We start from the raw sequence: 21,681 nt of genomic DNA, 5'->3' as shown, positions 1-21,681 counted from the left end.
TCCTGTGGACAGATTCTCCCACCTGAGCCGTGGATCTCTGCAGCTCCACCAGAGTTACCATGGGCCTCTTGGCCGCTTCTTTGTTTAAGGCCTCGTACAGACCGTTTTCAGCGGACATGTCCCCTCGGAGATTTCTGTCTGATGGTTGTACACACCATCAGACAGAAATCCGCGCGGACAGACAGCGTGGTGACGTGTCCGCGCCGTCGACGTGCGCGACGCTGGAAGGTCAATGCTTCCACGCATGCGTCAAAGTGATTCGACGCATGCGAGGGATGGCGGCCGCTCGGACATGTACGGTGAGTCTGTACAGACGACCGAACATGTCCAGACGGACAGGATTCCAGCGGACATGTTTCTTAGCATGCTAAGAAACATTTGTCCGCTGCAAAACGGTCGGCTCGACAAATGTCCGCTGGAAACCTGTCCGGTCGGCCGTACACACGACCGAACATGTCTGCTAAAACTGGTCCGCGGACCAGTTTCAGCAGACGTGTTCGGTCGTTTGTACGAGGCCTAATGCTTTCCTTGCCCAGCCTGTCAGTTTAGGTGAACGGCCATGTCTTGGTAGGTTTGCAGTTGTGCCATACTCTTTCCATTTTCGGATGATGGATTGAACCGCGCTCTGTGAGATGTTCAAAGCTTGGGATATTTTTTTTAAAACCTAACTCTCTGCTTGAAGCTGGGTTCACACTGGTGCGACAAATGTTTCCCTATGAGAGCCGTCTTAACTGGTCCGACACAAGTCGGTTCGACTCTGAAAATACTCCCTGTACTACTTTGGTCTGACTTTGATCCTACTTCAGCCCATTGAATATAATTAAAGTCGGATCGCCATCTTGCATTATCCGACTTTGGCATGTGACTTGTGCTCTGATGATCTTGAGGGGGAACTCCACGTGAAATAAAAAAAGACATGGGTTCCCCCTCCAAGAGCATACCAAGATCTTCGGTCTGCTATCGATTTTAAGAGGAACCCCCTACGCCAGAAAAACAGCATGGGGTCCCCCCAAAATCTATCCCGGACCCTTATCCAAGCACACAGCCTGGCTGGTCAGGAAGGGGGGTGGGGGACGAGTGAGCTCCCCCCCACTCCTGAACCGTACCAGGCTGCATGCCCTCAACATGGGGGGGGGGGGGAGCTCACAAAGCACCATGTCCCCATGTTGAGGACAAGGGCCTCTTCCTGATGACCCTGGCCGTTGGTTGTCGGGGTCTGCGGGCGGGGGCTTATCAGAATCTGGGAGCCCCCTTTAAATACCCCCATACTCATTCATGTAGGGTGGGGGGCTGGGATCTGGGGACCCCCTTATTAAAAGGGGTTCGCAGACCCCGACAACCAATGGGCAGGGTTGGCGGGAAAAGGCCCTTGTCAACACGTGGACAAGGTGCTTTGGGGTGGGGGGACTCTATTTACCAATTTGGTGACTTCTGAAGGCAATTGGTTCTACTAGTGGTGCAACGGATCGTCATTGATCCGTGATCTGAACCGAAGATATTGATCCGAACCGCACACATGTGGATTGATTTCTGGAAAAAAAAAAAAAGCTGTGCGCATGTTCAGTCCACACACAGAGTGGTCATGACAAACGGAGGAGCTTGAACGCCCCACGTCATTTAAATCCCCTGTATGGGAGCATTTTGGCTTCCCTTCCAAATACAATGATGAAGGAAAGCAGTTCATGGATAAAACCGTGACGGTGTGTAGGCACTGACAGTGGAAACGCATCAAGCATGGCCACGCATTTGAAGCGAGATCACCCCGGTGTTTCACTGACAGGAGTGAAAACGAAAGCTGCTCATCGGCGCAGCATTTAAGCAGCCCCTTGTTGCACAAGCACACCGGGCTAAAGCCATCACAAACGCTATCGGTGTGTTTATAGGTGCAGACATGAGGCCATATTCTGTTGTGCAAAACAAGGGCTTTAAACATGTTGAAAGTGCTTGAGCCACGTTACGACATCTTTTTTTTTTTTTTTTTTTTTTTTTTTTTTTTTTCGCTGATCCGAAAAGTGATCCGATCCATGACTCTGATCCGAGAAACGATCCGAACCGTACGTTTTTTTTGATCCGTTGCACCCCTAGGTTCCACTAGATTTTAGTTAGGGGGTATCGGAGTAAAGGGGGCTGAATACAAATGCTCAGCACACTTTTTACATACTTTGTAAAACAGTTTGAAAACCATTTATAATTTTCCTTCCACTTCACAATTTTATGTGCCACTTTGTGTTATTCTATCACATACAACCAAAAATGTAAATGTATTTTAACATGACAAAATGTGGAAAATTTCAAGGGGGTGTGAATACTTTTTGGAGGCACTATGTGTATATAATAAAAAAAAAATATATATATATATATATATATATATATATATATATATATATATATATATATATATATATATAATATTTACACATTACACACACGTGATTCTGCGCAGCCTGCCTGCACTGTAGCAGTAAAACGACTGAGCGCATTTGGCAATTGACTATTCAAGATTTATATAGTGCCAACAGTTTGTGCAGTGCTTTACAGAATAAGGACTTGTTCAGATAGGCGCTGAGACCCGTCCTCCGGGCAGAGCCACAGATGCAGCAGTTGCACGGACACAATGATTAGAGGTTGACCGATATGTGTTTTTCTCTAGCTGATGCCGATACTTAGAAATCGGGGCGGCCAATGTCCGATTATGTGGCACCTTTTTTTTTTTTTTTTTTTTTTTTTTTGTATTTCTCTCCGGCCCCCCCCCCCCACACACATGTTGGGCTAATAATTTTCTACCCACTTCAACAATTTATCCTTTACCACCGTTTTATAAAAAAAAAAAGGAAAAAGGTGAACTAACTCTAAATATCATGGCCACCACTCTAGACCCTGCTGCACATAGTGGCTTTGATGGCCTGTGCTACTGGTGTAATGGTTATAGTGGTCCATACACTGCAATAAACCCCGGAGTGAGCATTCATCATATTGCTCACAATGGAAATGCTCATTGGTCAACACAGCCACGTGACTGTGCTAAGATTTGAGGAGTGCCTCTCAGCTGAGGTCTGGTAAGGTACCCCATAAGAAAGAGGCACTTCTAGTTGATCAGCGTGGTCACATACTTGCACTGATCAATATGATGGATGCTCACTCAAGGCTGTGTATTAGAGTGCTGCGTTGGTATTTCCTCCCCCCTTTTTATTGGTTGAACTAGATGGGTTTGTGGCATGGGGCATCACAATTGCTATGTGCAGCTGGGTCCATAGGGGTGGTCAAGATATTTGGAGTTCACCTGAGGTAAATCACCTCAGTTGATTTTTTTTTTTTTTTTTCTCCTCATACATACTTTTATTTTTGTGTGTGTGTGTGTATATGTGTTGTAAGAGGGATTAGCTTGGTAGCAGGGTGTGTGACCCCTTGGATGGGTTCACTACACACTGACTTATAGAGAGAAACAGTCGAAGACGGTTGAAAGCAAAGATTTTGGTTTATTCTTCCATCTTGCTGGAAACAAGTGCAAGCATCCAAACAGCATAAACAAAATCAAACAAAAAAATAAACCCTGGGCACTTAGGGCGTTTATCTTCACCACACAGGAACCTATCTAATGAAGTCTGGTACAGCCTAGTGCTGGGCAGACACTGCTGGTCATACAGCAGAAAACAATAGTCTCTTTTTGATTTTTATCACACAGAAAAATCAACAGCACCTCACCTCTTCAGAAGTATTTCTGCTCTCCTTCACTCAGAAAGCCTCGGGATGCAGCAATCAGTAGTAATCCTTTGGATTACTTATAGAGGTCTTAATTGCCTCATTCTGAACAGCTGAGGTTTTCCAACGCCCTTAAATCTTTCTGGCTGCTTCTGCAGCCGACACCTGATAATAATTGGTATATTGTCTAAACAAGGCAGAAATGTATCTCCCGTCTGTGACAGCACCCACAGATTTACCTGACTTCCTGTCACAGTATGTATGTATATAACTTTTTTTCCCTGGGTTTGTGGTGATGACAGGATTGTCCGCGGCTGGAAATTTTTCCTATTTAGCAGGAATCAGATGAATGTCATGCTGCATATGGCCATCTTTAGACAGGATGTATAGTTAATTATATGTAGTAAAGTGTATTTATACATTTTTTTTTTTTTTGTTTTTTAAATTATTTTTTGCAGGTCGACTCGCACTACTGTCCCAGCTGTTTGGAGAATATGCCGTCAGCTGAGGCAAAGCTGAAGAAGAACAGGTTTGATGTCTAATTTATTTTTTTTGTTAATTTCTTAAAATGATGTAGGTGCTTGCTTTTATGGGTACCATGGAGAGGGAGGGAGAGGGAGAGAGGGGGAGGGAGAGGGAGGGAGAGGGAGAGAGAGGGAGGGAGGGAGAGGGAGGGAGAGGGAGAGGGAGGGAGAGGGAGAGGGAGAGGGAGGGAGAGGGAGGGAGAGGGAGGGAGAGGGAGGGAGAGGGAGTCACCGAGCTGTGATACTCGTATGGTTCCTATGTAATGCTTTATGTTTATACAGCTTTCAGAACACATATTACTTTGCAAAAAACGTTTTATTGTGCAAATCCACAAATTGATCACACCTTCAGCAACAGCACTGGGGATTTTTATTTTTTTGCCAGTTGGTGGACTTGGCCTTTTGAAAGAGCATTGATGCAGTTAACATTAGACGTTTACAAGGAATATAGTGGGTTTTAATTGCTTCAACTTGGAGAACAAGCAAGGAGAAATGTAATGTGCAATAGGCAGCAGGTCTGTGCATCAGTATTCAATAGCTGCATAAATAGCCTCCAAATGTGTTTAGCGGCACAGTTCTAGGAAGCTGAGAAAAGTAGCACTATATTTAGCTAATTAGAACTAATGGGATTCTATAATTGCACAGTTAAGCCTGCGTGCTATTATCACAGATAAAGCTGAAAGTTCCCCAAATGCGTACAAATAAAATGGACATGCAGACCAAACAAATGGTAAAGCGGGGGTCCACGTAATCTTCTCTGGCATGACACAACCTTTGTCTCGGAAAAAACCGAGAGGACCTGCATTTCACTAGAGAAGGACGAGAAGCTGTTAGGCTCGATTCACACCTATGCATGTTGCTTTTGAGCGTTTTTGCAGTGCGTTTTTTGACTTGCGATTTTGCCGCGATTTGCGTTTTAATTTTTTTTTTTTACATCAATTTTAATTTTCTTACATTTCATTTAAAAACCAGGTGTAAAAAAAAAAAAAAAACGCGGTACTTGCGTTTTGGATGCGGGTCCGTTGAATTCTATTACATGCAAAACGCTGCTTTTTGTGGGAAAAAAGTCCCCGACCGTTTCCAAAAACGAAGAGGCACAAAAAAAGCATTGATGTGAACATGTTCCATAGGAACCCATGTTAAAAAATGTCTATGCTTTTCTGCAAAATGCACCAAAAAGCGCATTCGTGTGAATCGTTGATTGGCGCCTAAAATGGCTAATTGGCAGGTAAAGAGCAACTCTCACCTTTCATGAGCACTTGGGAAGGAGTGGGATGTTTCATCTCATGATTAAAATGGTAAACTTTACAGGGAATCAATTTAGTTTTAGGATACATTGGGGGGGCAAGGGCAGGGAGGTCAAAGGCCCACAGATTTGACATTGTGTAATCTGAGAATTTGGTCAAATTAATCTGTCTTGTATTGTCACAGGCTGCTTTCACACACCTGGCCAAGGAACAGCTGAGCAGCCAATTTTCCCATTCCTTTTGGTCCCTTAAAGTGTGAGGCACATATACAAACTGTTGTGATTCCTACACCGTTCACTTGATTTGGATGTAAATCCCCTCAAATTAAAGCTGAAAGTCTGCAGAATTGACTATGCAGCCTGCATGTATAGTTCAGAATTTTTAAGAAGTACGCTATATAAAGCCTCTATGAAGAGGCATACCTTGTCTACTCTTAAAATCATTGTAAAGTCTCATAAACAAAATCATATTTTCTGTGGACAAAAGGTAGGACTTTTGTCCGAAGGGCGTTGGCCTGGAACTTGTATTGCATACAAACGGCCAACAAACATGAAACTACGTGTTTTTTCAGCTCTTTAGCGCCGCCCTTTGGGCAACTTCTGCTAATGTCGTGTTATGGTGAGCATTGCTTCTGAGCATGCGTGTTTGTTCTTTGGAGTTTTGTCCGATGGACTTGTGTACACACAATCGGATAATCCGACAACACACATTTTGTTGGCAGACAATTTTAAGGTCGCTATCCCATGTTTGTTGGCGGAAAATCCGACAACAATTGTCCGATGGAGCCTACAAACGGACGGATAATCCAAAAGCCTGTCATCACACAATTCCCGTTGGCTAATCCGATCTTGTGTACAAAGTCTTGTTTGTTTTAAATAACAAACATGTTATACTTACCTGCTCTGTGAAGTGATTCTGCACAGGACAGCCTGGATCCTCCTTTTCTCTGGTCCCTCTTCGCCGCTCCTGGTCCCTCTCTCATATCGAGTGCTCCCACAGCAAGCAGCTTGCTATCGGGGCACCCCAACCGAGCTGCAGCTGCATGTGTCCATTCAGACACAGAGCTGCCATTCGTCCCCCGCCCCCTCCCTCCTTTGGCTAACTGACTTTGACAGCCACCGGAGCCAGTGGCATCTCTGCGGTGTCTCGGCCAATCAGGAGGATAGTCCCGGATGGCTGAGGGTCTAGTGGACATCGCTGGATGGAGATGGGGCTCAGGTAAGTATTAGGGGTTGCTGGGGAGGCTGACACACACACACAGCTTTTTATCTTGATGCATTAAGATTTTGTAGCTACTTTAAGGTCTCATGCACACACATACTGCTTCTAAATTGATGTTTTTGAAACTTTTTGCCTAAGCCCCTGAATGCACCTCAATAAAAGCTCATGTGTCCATGCACACATAGGGGGTTGATTTACTAAAACTGGAGAGTGCAAAATCTGGTGCAGATGTGCATGGTGGGCAATCGGCTTCTAACTTTAGCTTGTTCAATTAAGCTTTGACAACCTGGAAGCTGATTAGTTTCTATGCAGAGCTGCACCAGGTTTTGCACTCTCTAGTTTTAATAAATCGACCCCATAGGTTTTTAAGTAAGTTTTTAGGTGCGGCTGAGTTTAGAGGGCAGTCAAAGCTCCTTCTCTTGATCGCAGAAGAATCCAGTCCACTTGCTGTGAAAAAACATCTGGCCACCCAACTACAAAAGTAGTTTGAGCTGCTGATCTGTACATAGACAGGTTAATATGTGAAAAGACCTAGCATTATTTTCCAGGAGCGCTGCAATATAAGCCCTACCCCAAAAATAAGCCCTAGTTTAAAATGCTTGTAAAATCCTATAATCCACTCTATTACAGTAGTATATAATGTACAATGTGTGTGTGTGTGTGTGTGTGTGTGTGTGTGTTTCTGTCATATAATTCTGGGGAAGAGAGCTCCAGCAGGTCACAGAAGTGCAGAGTGGCTCTATAACAAAGATATTTGGCACAATTCTATTACAGAAACACACGCATACATTATATACTACTGTAATAGAGGATTATAGAATTTTACAAGCTTTTCAACTCGGTTCACACTGGCGATTCCTGACCGGCAGGGAGAGAAGGCAACACATTACATGGTAAGCCCTACCCTGAAAATAAGCCCTACTGTGTCTTTTGTTGCCAAAATTAATATAAGACCCGGGCTTATTTTCGGGGAAACACGGTATAAAAATACAAAATTATTTTGGTTAGTCCTGGCCATTATAAACATAATGAACATGCAACCACTGTACATTCCCTTTTTAACGATTGCATTGACAGCTTTGTGATTTGTTATGCAGATGTGCCAACTGTTTTGACTGCCCCTGCTGTATGCACACTCTCTCTACCCGGGCCACTAGCATTCCTGCTCCACTTCCCGATGACCCTGCCAAAACCACCATGAAAAAGGCCTATTACCTGGCTTGTGGGTTTTGCCGCTGGACCTCCAGAGATGTTGGTATGGCGGATAAATCTGTGGGTAAGTGTTTTCTTTTCTCTAATTGTGCATCACGCTTGTCCTGTTTACACATTATATCACCTAATATCTGATGGGAATGGCCGTCGGTTTCCAAAACTGATTGCTGGAGAATTGGCACGTGAAAAAAAATGTTGTGCATGTATCAAGGTAAACGCGTTCTATGGCTGTTTAGTATTCACATGCCTGTTTTTTTTTTTTTTTTTTTTCTTTCATTGAGTAATTATAGGGTAAACTTCCACAATTTTTTAAAAAAAAAACGCCTGGTGCAGATTTTGCATGCTTGGGGAATGCAATGAAATTCTGATTACAGAACTTCAGTGCAATTTGACTTCATAAAAAAAATAAAAATACTAGAAATCCTTTTTGTTTTGAATCTCATCTCAAAGCAACAGTTAAAAGAAGTGTCTTGGTTCTTTTTTGCAGCTAGTGGCGGGTGGCAGGAACCTGAGACCCCATACACCCAGAGGGTAAGCAGATTATGCCTTAATTGGACTAAACACTACATTTGACTTCTAAAGAATCCTTAAATGCAAGTTGGCACAAAGCTCCCTGTTTCCTGCGTTGTGTTAAGATGATGTCATTACCTTCTCAGTGTCTATGGTAGACTTGATGTTAACTGTGATAATGTTTCTTGATCTGCATTTCTTCCCAGGCTATGTCTTTTATTCCTTATATGTGGAAATTATTTATTCTGTTGCTGTCTTTGTGAATTGTCTACTCAATTAATTTTTGGGGGGTTATTTCTGAGTACACAAAGGGAATCCTGTGTAGGACAAAGCACCCAACTACCTTCCCACACACTACTCTCGTTATTCCCTGCCTTTTTCTCCCCAAAGCTATATTTGCCTGAAGAAGAGATAAAGCCCTATGTCTGCACTAAGGTCATAGAAGAAGGGCTGAGTTAAAGGGGTTGTAAAGGTACAATATATATATATATATATATTAGGGCTGTTACTGATCAAAATTTTTCTGTTCGATTAATCGTTTGTTTTTTTAATCGACTAATTTCGATTAATTATAACGCACATACAGATCCAACTACTTTTAGCTGATCTCCTTGCAGGCTGATTTCCAGTGCAGCTACCAACAACTGGAAAAATGGATAGCAGGATACAAAAAACACACAAAGGCAGCGCTCGATGGGAATAGCATTAAAACTTTTATAGTCTTCAAGTAGGTAACCAAATAAATATTGCACTGGAGATAAAATCGATGTAGCTACATAAACTGTAAAAATGGTGCGAGTAATACCAAACAGTACCAAAAGCAGTCATAAAAACATGTAGCTAAGTATGATACTGGTATAAAAATGTGTACAACGATACCACTGCTGAATCCAGATGAGGAGAGGTTAACATCAGTCCGTCGGCATGTAGATGTCCCATGAAGGGAACTATCACAACTCCCAGTGGATGGTTGTAGAATCCCAGGTTGATAGAGGGAAGTGATAGATGGAAGTGTAACAACCCTTGGGTGTGGCAGATAGTGAGGTCCCGCTGTCATGCAGATATGAAGGCACAGCAAAGGAGCCCTTCAGATGGACATGGCAAGCCCCGCCGATGTCCGTGACGTTACTGGATCTCCGACAGAACTCCCTGAAGGCCCAGAAGCTGGCAGAGAGGTGAGTACCAATCAAAAGAATTTTAATCGATCAAAAAGATTTTGATCGATCAAAAAAATTAAAGATTAATCGATTAATTAAAAGTTAATTTGCACAGCCCTAATATATATATATATTTTTTTTCTAAATAGCTTCCTTTACCTTAGTGCAGTCCTCCTTCACTTACCTCATCCTTCCATTTTGCTTTTACATGTCCTTATTTCTTCTGAGAAATCCTCACTTCCTGTTCTTCTGTCTGTAACTCCACACAGTACGCAAGGCTTTCTCTCTGGTGTGGAGTGTCATGCTCGCCCCCTACCTTGGACTACCGGAGAGTCAGGACGCCCACTAACACACAGCTCCTTTCTCTATCTGCAACGTAGAGTGTCCTGACTCTCCTGTAGTCCAAGGGAGGGGGCAAGCACGACACTCCACACCAGGGAGAAAGCCTAGCATTACGGTGTGTAGTTACAGACAGAAGAACAGGAAGTGAGGATTTCTCAGAAGAAATAAGGACATTTAAAAGCAAAATCGAAGGATGAGGTAAGTGAAGGAGGACTGCACTAAGGCTCCATGCACACTGGAATAAAAAACGTTGCTTCCACAGGAGTTTTGTGTTCTGCCTGTAGAAGCAACTCAATGTCATCCTTTGTGTCCATACACATTAGTTTACAGGCATATTTTTGAGAATAATGTTTAGAGGCAGGAAAAAAAATTCTGATTGGAGCTCACTGGCAGAAAAAAATGTAAAACTCTCCTAATCTCGTCTAAACTTTGTACAAAAAATGCTCTATATGGACGTTTTTTTAAGCCCAGTGTGCATGGGAGCCTAAGGGGTAAAGGAAGCTATTTAGGAAAAATAATTGTACCTTTACAACCCCTTTAATCACTTTCTCACCTCCATATCTGGAAATACTGTTTGTGTGTGTTTTTTTTTTACTTTCTGGTGGCTGAACAGAACAAAAAACAAGAGTATAAGCATGAAGTAGGTGGGGGGAGTGTTATTTAGCAAAACCTACTGCTTTACCACAGTAAAATTGGTTATTTCCATCAGGTCTGTAGTGGTCTCCGAGACTTTGGCAGGGAGATCTGAAACTATTTTGTGCTGCAATATGACTGTAAAAGGTCATGTTGATGCAAGCATTTAACAGATAGCAAAGTAGGAAAGACCTCCTTCATTGTCAGACGACGATAATCTTGTTGCCGCTCTGTGCCAAAACATTTAAAAGGTTTGCGATGAATATTACAGCGCTACTACTGAAGCAGAGTTTTCTGTTCCTATAAAGAATTCTGTATAAATCCTGGTGAGGTTTACTTTTATTTATTTTTTGTGTAAAAGTAAACTTTTACTTGTGCTAGCTAGAACCAATAAGTACCATGGACACAGCACAAATTCAACTTGGGAATAACTGCTGCTACTGCCATTTTATGACCCCTTTTTAAAGGTACAAGCTATAGGGGTGTCATCCCTACACTTGATATGTACATGCTTGTCACATTAGTTACCCCTGAAATTGTGTAGAGAAGATAAGCATGTCTAGTCTACAGTGCCGACTTTCATACATCTCATTTGAACGGTTTTGCCTTTAAAATGTTTGCTTGTGCTCTAACTTTATGTTTTACTTTGTGGTTCTTATTGAAGATAAACAAACTTTTGGAGTATTACCAACAATTGGCACAGAAAGAGAAGATTGAACGTGACCGTAAGAAGCTGGTGCGACGTAGAAACTACATGCCACTAGCATTTTCTGTAAGTGCACCTTTCATTAGGTAAAATAATTATTCAAGGAATGATGAACATGGTTTGCTTGTAATTGGCCATAATGGTCACAGATGATGTTCCACCTTTTTTTTTTTTTTTTTTTGGGGGGGGGGGGATTATTTTCTAGGCCGACAAGATTTGAAAAGAAAAATAATTGTTCTAATGTTATATTCTTTTCTTCTCCGCTCTTATCTGGAAAGCCAGAATGTACAAAAAACAAACACATGCCTAGAGATCCATCAGTGTTTTCTAGAGATATGCCACTCCACCACAGCACACTTGGTCCTGTGTCGCCATCTTCCTCATGTAACCAGGGGCTGCTAAATAAAAAAAAACATGAATAGACCGAAAGCCCCCTGATGACGTTGTGCATGCGCCATAAAGTGCCATATGGCCTCCTGTGACGTGGGTATCTCCCAGGGGGCTGTGGGCACTGTACACATGGAGAGGGGTTCCCAGATAAGTTATCGCCCCTGTGCTGTTAGTGGATGGTCAGGAGGAGATTGATCTAAATCTGAGTTGGGTAAAGTACTTTAGGCAATCCCAAGTAACTTATTAGAAATTATACAAAAACACTGGTGGTTTAGCAGGAACCAGCCAAGTTTCGAAAGGTGTGTGTGTGTAGACAAAAGAACATGTTGGGGGGGGGGGGGGGGGGGGGGAAGAATCTTTTTAGGAAACGCTGTCTTAAATCGCTGAGTAAATGAGCTAAATAGGTAATGAGAGCTATGAACTTCATCAACATAGGTGGGAATTCTCCTTTAATGTGCCTAATAGCTTGATGAACCCATATGTCTTCAGCAATGTGTTAGTTCTTTTGTCTGACTGTCACTCTTTTGTTTTTGCCTTTTTTAATTGCTTTCTGGTTCATATTGGAACTACTATACAGCAACACACTATTCATGTAGCGGTAAGTTTCAGGCCTTCTCATGTCTCACAGCTCACTATCTACACCAAAGCAATGACCAACATACAGCTTTATTCTAATATTTCAACGATAACAATCTCTGCTTCAGAGAATGCTCTTTTTAATCTTGTCATGGCTTGTCTTGCATGGTTAGCATACATTAATGTCACTTGTTCAGATGCTGTGCCACTAAAAGTATCTGCAACTTACAGGACAAGTATGGCCGTGGTACAAGGCTCCAGCGTCAACGACCAGGAGTTCCCATCACACCCCTATCTGGGCTAATGTAAGTACAGAAATATTGTTGCAAGTATACTGTGCAGTTTCCAAGGTAATCTAATAGTGGTGGACCGAAATGAAAATTTTGGTAACGATTGTGAAAATTAAGGATGCACTTAGCCAAAACTGAAAATGACGGTATAAAAAAAATATATAATATATATAATATATTGTAAGATCACTCCCTTGCCACATCCATACATTTTAAGTTTGACAACAGAAGTAACCATTGGGTTGGACCCACACCATTAAGGAGCCAAGCATAAGTGAGAGCTTGCATGTGAAGGTGTTGCCAGAGAGACACCTTCACATGCAAGCGCTCACTTATGCTTGGCTCCGTAATTCCATGTGATCCAGTAAGAAGTGTCGGCCCACTGTTTCCACATTCACACATTGGGGAATACACCTTGCTTCCTGTTTGTCCACGTGTCCCTACCTCAGCTCCCATGCCAAAAAATTTTAACTGCTCTGGTCCTGTGCTCACATCTATACAGTAGACATCACCATTGCATTCTCCCCTGAAGAGTTGGTACATCCGAACAAAACTCATCGGGAATACATAGATGCATGATGTTCATACTAATGATTTTTGTGTTTTTTTATACTGTTCCACCCCTAAATTCTCATTATATCATCAAGCCCCTCCAGTGGTTCATGTTGTACAGGACTTGTCCTTACTCCACGATATGCCAAGTACCATGGTGTTATTATGCATATGTAATTTGTAGCATGTTTATGCGATTTTGTGGATGCAATTTTTGTCATTCAGTATGCTTTATATTATATCACAAGGCATAATAAAATGCTCTTTGCTAAGACTGCTCTTTGTTATACACCTCTCATTGCAAGTCCTCAACCAACTCCCCCCTTTTGTGTTGGAACCTAATTAACCACTTGCCGCCCGCCAATGACAAATTGACGTCGGCAAAGTGGTTTCAATATCCTTAGTGGACGTCATATGACGTCCTCAGGATATTGAGCCGCTGCGTGCATCGCGGCGATCGTTGTTGCAGGGTGTCAGTCTGACACCCCACAACACCGATCTAGGTAAAGAGTCTCTCACGTGATCAGCCGTGTCCAATCACGGCTGATCCCGATGTAAACAGGAAAAGCCAGACGCGAGTAGAGGAGAGCCGATCGGCTGCTCCTGTGACAGGGGGGGTTCGTGCTGATCGATTGTCAGCACAGCCCCCCCCCCCCCCGAGGATGCCCACTGGACCACCAGGGATGCAAAAAAAAAAAAACGCAGGTATGTCACCCTAGACCACCAGGGATGACAACGACACAAAAAATGGATACAATGATTTATAACGGAAACAAAAAATATACATTTTTTTTTTTTTTTTTTTTTCTAAGTTTTCTGTTTTTTTTTTTTTTTTTTTTTTTTTGCAGAAAATAAAAATCCCAGAGGTGATCAAATACCACCAAAAGAAAGCTCTATTTGTGGGTACAAAATGATTAAAATTTAGTTTGGGTACAGTGTAGCATGACCGCGCAATTGTCATTCAAATTGCAACTGCGCTGAAAGCTAAAAATTGGTCTGGGCGGGAAGGTGTATAAGTGCCCGGTATGGAAGTGGTTCAGCAATACTGTATACCTTTTTTATATGCTTACTCCGCATGGTGATTGGCCTCTGTCCCGCTGACCAAACTCTCTTTTTTCAATACATTTTGACAATATAGTGTATGTCATCACACTGGTCCATTGCGGTGTCAATGCTGCTTGCTGCATTTTTGGAAAGTAAAAAAAAAAAACTGCACCAAAAACGCACCTACCGGTTTAAATGCATTGAAAAAAACATCAATAATGCAGCTGTGTGAAAAACACGTGACCTATGAAAAAACACATTCTAAGCACGGTAAAAGCGCGTGCCGTCTGGCAGCCCTTAAAGGGAAAGCCGTAACCGTACGGGGTTTTGCCCAGGAGAGCCATTCTGCAACAGTATATAAACGTGAGTCGGTCGGGAACCAGTTAAAAAAAGAATTTCACCTTTTGTGTTCGAACACATTTTTAGGGTGGAACATGTAAACGGTTCCCACTCCTGCAGCTGCTCCCCTATTTTTTTATTTTTTTCTATTTCAAACACATTCAGTAAACTTAACTATTTACAGCTTCTGTTGTCATTAGGAGTTGCAAAATGACGATTGATGTGGATTCTTCTCTTTCCAGTCTGAAGGAAGGGGAAGATCAGAAGGAGATAAAGATTGAGCCAGCACAGGCAGTAGATGAAGTGGAGCCTCTCCCTGAAGACTATTACACCAGACCTATCAATCTAACTGAAGGTAACTTTTTTTTTTTGCTAGATGGTGGCATATTTAGGAGAATATTGGGTTCAATAAACAAGGGATCATATCTTGTTTTTACTGAGCTGTTTATATTCAGTTTGTGTTTGGAAGGTAACCCGTTCATGATCTTCCATTGGTTTGTGTGCTCATGTCAGCAGAGGGATGTATGAACCTCAGCTACAGCTGTGCTTGTACTGTCTGAGATCTGCCTTCAGCATTAGATATTGACCAACATTTGGAAGCTGTGCTAGTTCTGGTGCAGACGCATCATGGGGTATAATTCTGCAGAGGTGCCATCTTTTCCGTCACAGCAGCATTCACACTCTGAGGGAGGGACAGCTAAACATGCCAATCGGGCTCTGAAGTATTCATGCATGCAGGAGCAAATTCCTTATCGGTGGGTTTCTTCTCATATACCACTGAATTTTTTACTAATGGGGAACATGGTGTCACCCTCCTGGCTATACTGTTTTTGCTGACTTTTAGCACAAAAGTAGCTGGACAGAATTAGAAATCCATTGTCAGGCAAGATTTCTCTTTTTTTTTTTTTTTTTTTTTTTTTTTTTACTTTATTTGTATTTTTGCATGCAGTCCATTTAGGTCAAAGTCAGTGTCTGCTGATAGCCCTTCCCCATCAAGCTGTACTAGTTTCTACTCCTCCATCTGAGCCTTCTCTCCATTGCTATAGTGGTGTATGAATCCTGGTTATGGGGGGAGCATGCAACCTCTCTATGTAACAATGCACATGCCTAATAACCAATTGCCAGTTGCAAATGCTGTCACATGGGGGAAGGAACTTTATCCCACTGGGTAAGCTGCATCACCACCAAGGGCTTTGGGTAGGGAGTGTTACCCATAAGTTTTTTTTTTTTTTTTTTTTTTTTTTTTTTTTTTTTTTTTATATATATATATATATATATAACATTTAATATCTCTCTGTTATGATTTCGGTTAATTCGTTTTTTTGACCATGAGTATAAGCTTTAACACAATGACAAAAATGTATTCGTATATAGTAAGTAGGCCTATACTAATACACAGCAATCTATCTAATTGTACAGGAAAAGGGTAAACATCATGGATTACATGAAAGATTAGAGTATATTCCTTAAAACATTAATCTACATAGGACAACCCGATTTAGTTACCAGGCTGTGGCCCACAAAGTTTCCATTCAGGTGACCGCTCTACCAGAGAGTGTGTGCTTCCCTCCCATCTAGTCTATGTATATCATTACAGGCTGGTGCCTCATTGGTTGGCGTGGCTCTGATTGGTGGGCCTCCCTATTGAGGATTGGCTAAATCTCCAATCCCAAGTGTTAGCATAGTTCAGCCACTTTTAATGCAAATGCTCGGCACAGCCTTTTGTACGTAACCTTGTAAGTAGAGGTCTTCAGGGAAATTATGTATTCATGATGAGCTGGCCACGGCCCTGGTGACATATCTAAACAAGGGATCCTTAGAAGTGAATATTTGAAGAACAAAGAGGTTTGGGTCACATGGCTTGAATACCCAACTTAGGCACCGACTCGTCTGTATAACACACTTCTGTGACGCTATCTAACACACTCGCATGAACACAAGTCTAAATTAAATATATTCATATTTACAATTGCTATTACTGGAGATTTCACATAAACTCATAAGGCAACAGGAGTGTGGATTGGCCCCTTTCCCAGCAAGTTATTTCAGCCGACGCTGTGGCGCTGCCCTGAATGGTTAAAGTGACAGCGTCTCTGTCATCCTCTCAGATGTTTTCTATTTCGTGTAAATGTTGACTATAGTGGTGGCTTCCTCATCCCATCCCCAGCTCACTGTCTTTGGTACTTAACACGAAAAGATTCTCACATTATACTCCTCCTTTTGTTTTTTATGGTAGTTACTACGCTGGACCAGCGCCTGCTACAGCCTGACTTCCAACCCATCTGTGCCTCTCAGCTTCACCCTCGCCACAAACATCTCCTCATCAAGAGATCTCTCCGATGCCGGGTATGTCAGTCCTGGTAGTTAATCCTAACATGGGAAGGAGAGTGCCTAGAAAAATTGTGTGATTAAATGTGTGTTGTCATCCTTGTGTATTCCAGAAATGCGAACATAATCTGAGCAAACCAGAATTTAACCCCACGTCTATTAAATTTAAGATTCAACTGGTTGCAGTGTGAGTATCTGAAAACCTAGCTGAACAATAATTGTGTATCAGTTTGACACTTTTTCTAGACTGATTGCAGTGAAAATTATTTTGTAAATGAAACTGTACTGTATTTAGCCCTGATTTTGTCAGGTCTGCTTAATTCTGATGTCAAATTTTAGTTTTACTCGGTCTTTCGACTAAAAAGCCGTTTTTAGTCATCTAAAATCTCCAGTACATGTTAGTTGACTAAAATCTTCAGTACCCACCTCAACTTCTAACACCCGCTCCGTCTGTTAAAGCCCCAGCCTCCTGATGCTATTGGCAAGCTGTATTGATGCAGGCTCTGTCTGCCTCCTGCCTAGGAGTTATGAAACAATGCTTTACAAACCACAGAAGAGGAACTCCTCCATTGGATTAGTGTCTGGATGTTTCATGGTGAATGTTTCCCCTCCCAGCAAGTTAGTGCTTGGCACTGTGTATCATAACAGCCTCACCAGAGCTTCCAGTTATGTGCCCTGTGCACTCCCTCACTCTCATTTACTCTTATTTACTTCCCCATCCTCACTTGCAGCCTGGCATTACAGCCAATAGAGTTTACTTTATTTTTTTATGGTAAAGTGGCACTTCTTCTGTCAAACCAATATTTTTGTTTATAAATAAAACTAGTTCAATAAACAAAGACATAAACAGCGGCTCCTCACACTCCAGTGTGAGAGCCAAAGGGCTTTCACACTGGAGCGGTGCTCTGGCAGGGTGTTGGGAAAAAGTCCTGGCAGCAGCTTCTTTGGAGAGCATTAGCAGTGGTGAACTCACCGCTGCTAATGTGCTCCTGCCCATTGAAAGCAATGGGCAGTGCTGCCGTACCGCCGGCAATACGCTACTGTAGCAGCGCATTGCGGGCGGTATTGACCCCTTCTCGGCCGCTATCGTTAAGTGCCCCGCTAGCGGCCGAAATGCGCCGCAAATACGACGGTAAAATAGCGGCGTTTTACCGCCGACGCTATGGTGTGAAAGGGGTCTTAATCTGTGTCTATAATGCACATTCACAGCTTAATACCATAAATGTTAGATTTTTACTCCAGGAGTATACAGTGGGGGGAAAAAAATAATAATTTGATCCCCTGCTGATTTTGTAAATTTGTCGACCTACAAAAAAATGAACGGTCTAACTTTTTTTTATCATAGGTGTATTTTAAATGAGACCGACAGAATATCAACCAAAAATCCAGAAAAAATGCATAAATCAAATGCTATAAATCAAGTTGCAGTTCAGTGCGTAAAATGCGTATTTGATCCCCAAGCAAAACATGACTTCGTACTTGGTGGAGAAATCCTTGTTGGCAAGCACAGACAGAAGACGTTTCTTGTAATTGGTAACCAGGTTGGCACATATCATAGGAGGGATTTTGGGCCACTCTTTACAGATCTTCTCTAAATCCTTGAGGTTTCTTGGCTGTCTCTTGGCAACTTGAAGTTTCAACTCCCTCCATACATTTTATATAGGCTTAAGGTCTAGAGACTGACTAGGCCATTACATGTTTTGGGTTATTGTCATGCTGGAAGACCCATCTTCAGTGTTCTGGCTGAAGGAAGAAGGTTCTCATCCAAGATTTTAAAATACATGGCCCCATCCATTGGCCCACTCAATGCAGCAAAGTCGTCCTGTACCCTTAGCAGAGAAACAGCCCCAAAGCATCACGTTTCCACCTCTGTGCTTGACTGTGGGTATGGTGTTCTTTGGGTCATAGTCTTCATTTTTCTTCCTCCAAACACGTGAGTTGAGTTAATGCCAAAGAGCAAAATTTTGATCTCATTTGACCACAGCACTTTCTTCCAATCCTTCTCTGAATCCTTTAGATGTTCATTGGCATGACTGTACATGTGCCTTCTTGAGGGAGGGCGATTCCTATAGAAAATGTATGAAGGGAGATGAAATTTTGAGTTGCCAAGGAACCTTGAGACTGAGTTCACACCTATGCAAATTGGTTGTGGGTTTCTCTGCATTTCAATTTGCATAACGGAGAATGTGACCGGCTCTGGGCTCTTGAGACGGTTGACATATCTCTGGGGTGGCTGTGGAGCACACTGTGCGTCTTTGCCTCAGTTTCAGGGCCGAATTGAGGCAAAGATTTGTCCCTGAAACTGAGACGGGACGCACAGCATGCCTGTGCGATCCGTGGCCGGTTTAGGTGTGAACCGAGCCTAATTGTACACTACTGACTAGTCACTTACTTTTCTTGTACTAATCTTTGTTTCCATTAGTAATGTCTTTCTTCCTGATCAGACTTTAGGTCATGACACAGGAAGGAGTTGACCAGCTGACCTCATTAGCACACACCCTGCATCATCCACCCACCCATTCCCAGCTGCACGTTTTTTTTAAATGAAATGCAACCAATCTGTGATCACCCATCTCACTAAATACACAATCAGAATGCATAGTGTACCAAGGTGAACTTATCATTTTAAGGATTTAGAAAAAAAAAAAAAGTGGACCAAAATCCCTCCTGAGATGTGTGCAAACCTGGTCACCAACTACAAGAAATGTCTCACCTCCGTACTTGGTGGAGAAACCCTTGTTGGCAAGCACAAAGTCATGTTTTTCTTGGGAAACAAATATTTATTTTACTCACTAAACTGCAACTCGTACATGTATAACATTTGTATTTTGTGTGTGTGTGCTCTGGATTTTTGGTTTGATATTCTGTCTATCATTTAAAATACACCTATGATAACATTTTTAGACCTTTCATTTCTTTGTAAGTTGGCAAATTTACAAAATCTACAGGTGATTAAATACCTTCCCCACTGTATGAGTTTGGAAATTCTAATGAAATGCTTAAAATAATTAATTACAGTTTAACTAAAACCCATTCGATTTTAGTTGACTAAATTGTACTGGAGATTTTTGTTGGCCAATTGAAAATTAGAATGAATTCTCGTCAGTTTTTTGTTTCTCAATCCTATTTTTCCTTTTAGTTTTCATCACTGAAAACATGCAGCTCACAAACTGACAAAAATATTCACATTGATTAAATTAACTAACTCTGGTCAGGTTAGTGTTCACAAAAAAAAAAAAAAAACCTGATGTCTCGAGGGGGGAAAAGCCTTCCAGATTTCTTATTTAGACAGAAATAAAGCGCTCCAAATCCTCTTACTGTGATTCTATAGCCTTAAAGTGGAGGTTCCCCCTAAAAAAAAAAATTCTAACAATACATTGAGAAGACTGATTACACTGCGGGTATGCTGGGTTTTTTTTTTTCCCGTACATACCTCGTTATCGCAGTTTCATCCCTCGGCTTCCGGGTATGATTCTTGCTGGACTGGGCGTTCCTAGTTAATTGACGTTCCTCCGACCGGCGCATACTGCGCGTCACGACTTTCCGACAGAAGCCGAACGTCATTGCGCAGGCGCCGTATAGACGGCGCCTGCGCATCGACGTTCGGCTTCTTTCGGAAAGTCGTGACGTCAAGTATGCGTCGGTCGGAGGAACGTCAATCAACTAGGAATGCCCAGACCCGAAAGAATCATACCCGAAAGCCGTGGGATGAAACGGCGATAACGAGGTATGTACGGAAAAAAAAAAAAACGCATACCCGCAGTGTAATCAGTCTTCTCAATGTATTGTTAGAATTTTTTTTTTAGGGGGAACCTCCACTTTTAGTAGTATCTATCATTCTAATTTGTTGACCATCATTTTGATTTATGCAGGAGCTATGTGCCAGAAGTGAGGATTATGTCAATTCCAAACTTGCGCAACATGAAGGTCAGTATTGCTATATATATCTATCTAATCTCAAAAGTATTGGGGCGCCTGCCTTGAACACCCACATGAACTTTTAATGCTCTCTCTCTCTCTCTCTCTCTCTCTCTCTCTCTCTCTCGACACAAGTCATGTAACTTAATGATATAAAAAATTACCTTTTTAATCTGCAGCAATGTTTCTGTAACATGCAGAATGGTTACCTGTAGGTATCATGTACATTGTGAAGGTGTACAGAACACCCACTGAAAAATTAAATTGCCTTCTTTTGTGATTTGGCTTACTGGTTTTTCCCAGAATATAAAGATATAAGTCAGATTTTGGGAATCCCCTGCAACAAACTTCATTTTTGGTGAGATATGAAACCTCTAAAAGGACGCTGACCATGCCAATCTCTTCGAGCCTTGCAGGTGCAACAGCTGATTGCTAATTATAATGTCACTCCCATACAGATTCATTCTTCAGAATTACAAAAGGGAAAAATGTATCTGCAATAAAGTTTGTTAAATTTACATAGAAAACCTAGAGGGGATTCTGTTGCACAAAGCAGTTAAGTATAGACATGCTTGTTTTAAAAATAAAACCTTTACAACTTTAAATTGCACACTGCAGAGCTCTGAGAGCTGATCGGAGGGAAGGGACAGACTCTTCTTCACAAAGTGCACATGAACAGCTGAGGCTGTTGATCACAAGTTGGGTGCTGGAGATCTTTCATGTCACTTTTTTTTTTTTTTTTTTCTTCTTGGTTTTGAATACTTGTCAGAAGTGATTCATGCTGATAACAGGAATAAGGCAGCAGACAGAAATGAAATGACACTCATTGCTCTTAATTGAGACAAATACACACTTTGAGAGATATGCTTTGCTCAAAATTCACGTCTGAGGTTTACATCTACTTTTAGACCCCTGTCACACTGAAGCGTTTTTACAGCGTATTAGCGTTAAAAATGGCGCTATTTGGAGCAGCTTTTGGGCACTAAAAAAAAC

The 21,681-nt window shown here is 42.0% G+C and overlaps 1 protein-coding gene across 2 annotated transcripts in view; it reads left to right on the top strand.

Annotated features, from left to right (window-relative positions):
• DCTN4 (dynactin subunit 4) overlaps nt 1-21,681 on the top strand; it is a 31,017-nt gene that overhangs the window by 4,344 nt on the left and 4,992 nt on the right. The window contains exons 2-11 of one of the 2 annotated variants that reach the window (XM_040345042.1): nt 4,158-4,228; nt 7,789-7,967; nt 8,391-8,434; nt 11,210-11,317; nt 12,219-12,239; nt 12,449-12,522; nt 14,685-14,797; nt 16,679-16,788; nt 16,884-16,957; nt 20,643-20,697. In XM_040345042.1, coding sequence (XP_040200976.1) covers nt 4,158-4,228; nt 7,789-7,967; nt 8,391-8,434; nt 11,210-11,317; nt 12,219-12,239; nt 12,449-12,522; nt 14,685-14,797; nt 16,679-16,788; nt 16,884-16,957; nt 20,643-20,697 — 849 coding nt within the window. The remainder of the gene's footprint in view (nt 1-4,157; nt 4,229-7,788; nt 7,968-8,390; nt 8,435-11,209; nt 11,318-12,218; nt 12,240-12,448; nt 12,523-14,684; nt 14,798-16,678; nt 16,789-16,883; nt 16,958-20,642; nt 20,698-21,681) is intronic. The other variant, XM_040345043.1, reaches the window with a different exon arrangement.

The sequence above is a fragment of the Rana temporaria genome, chromosome 3, assembly GCF_905171775.1.
Source record: "Rana temporaria chromosome 3, aRanTem1.1, whole genome shotgun sequence".
Taxonomy (NCBI): Eukaryota; Metazoa; Chordata; class Amphibia; order Anura; family Ranidae; genus Rana; species Rana temporaria.
The sequence above is the reverse complement of the archived record's forward strand: the minus strand, read 5'-3'. Positions and strand labels throughout refer to the sequence as shown.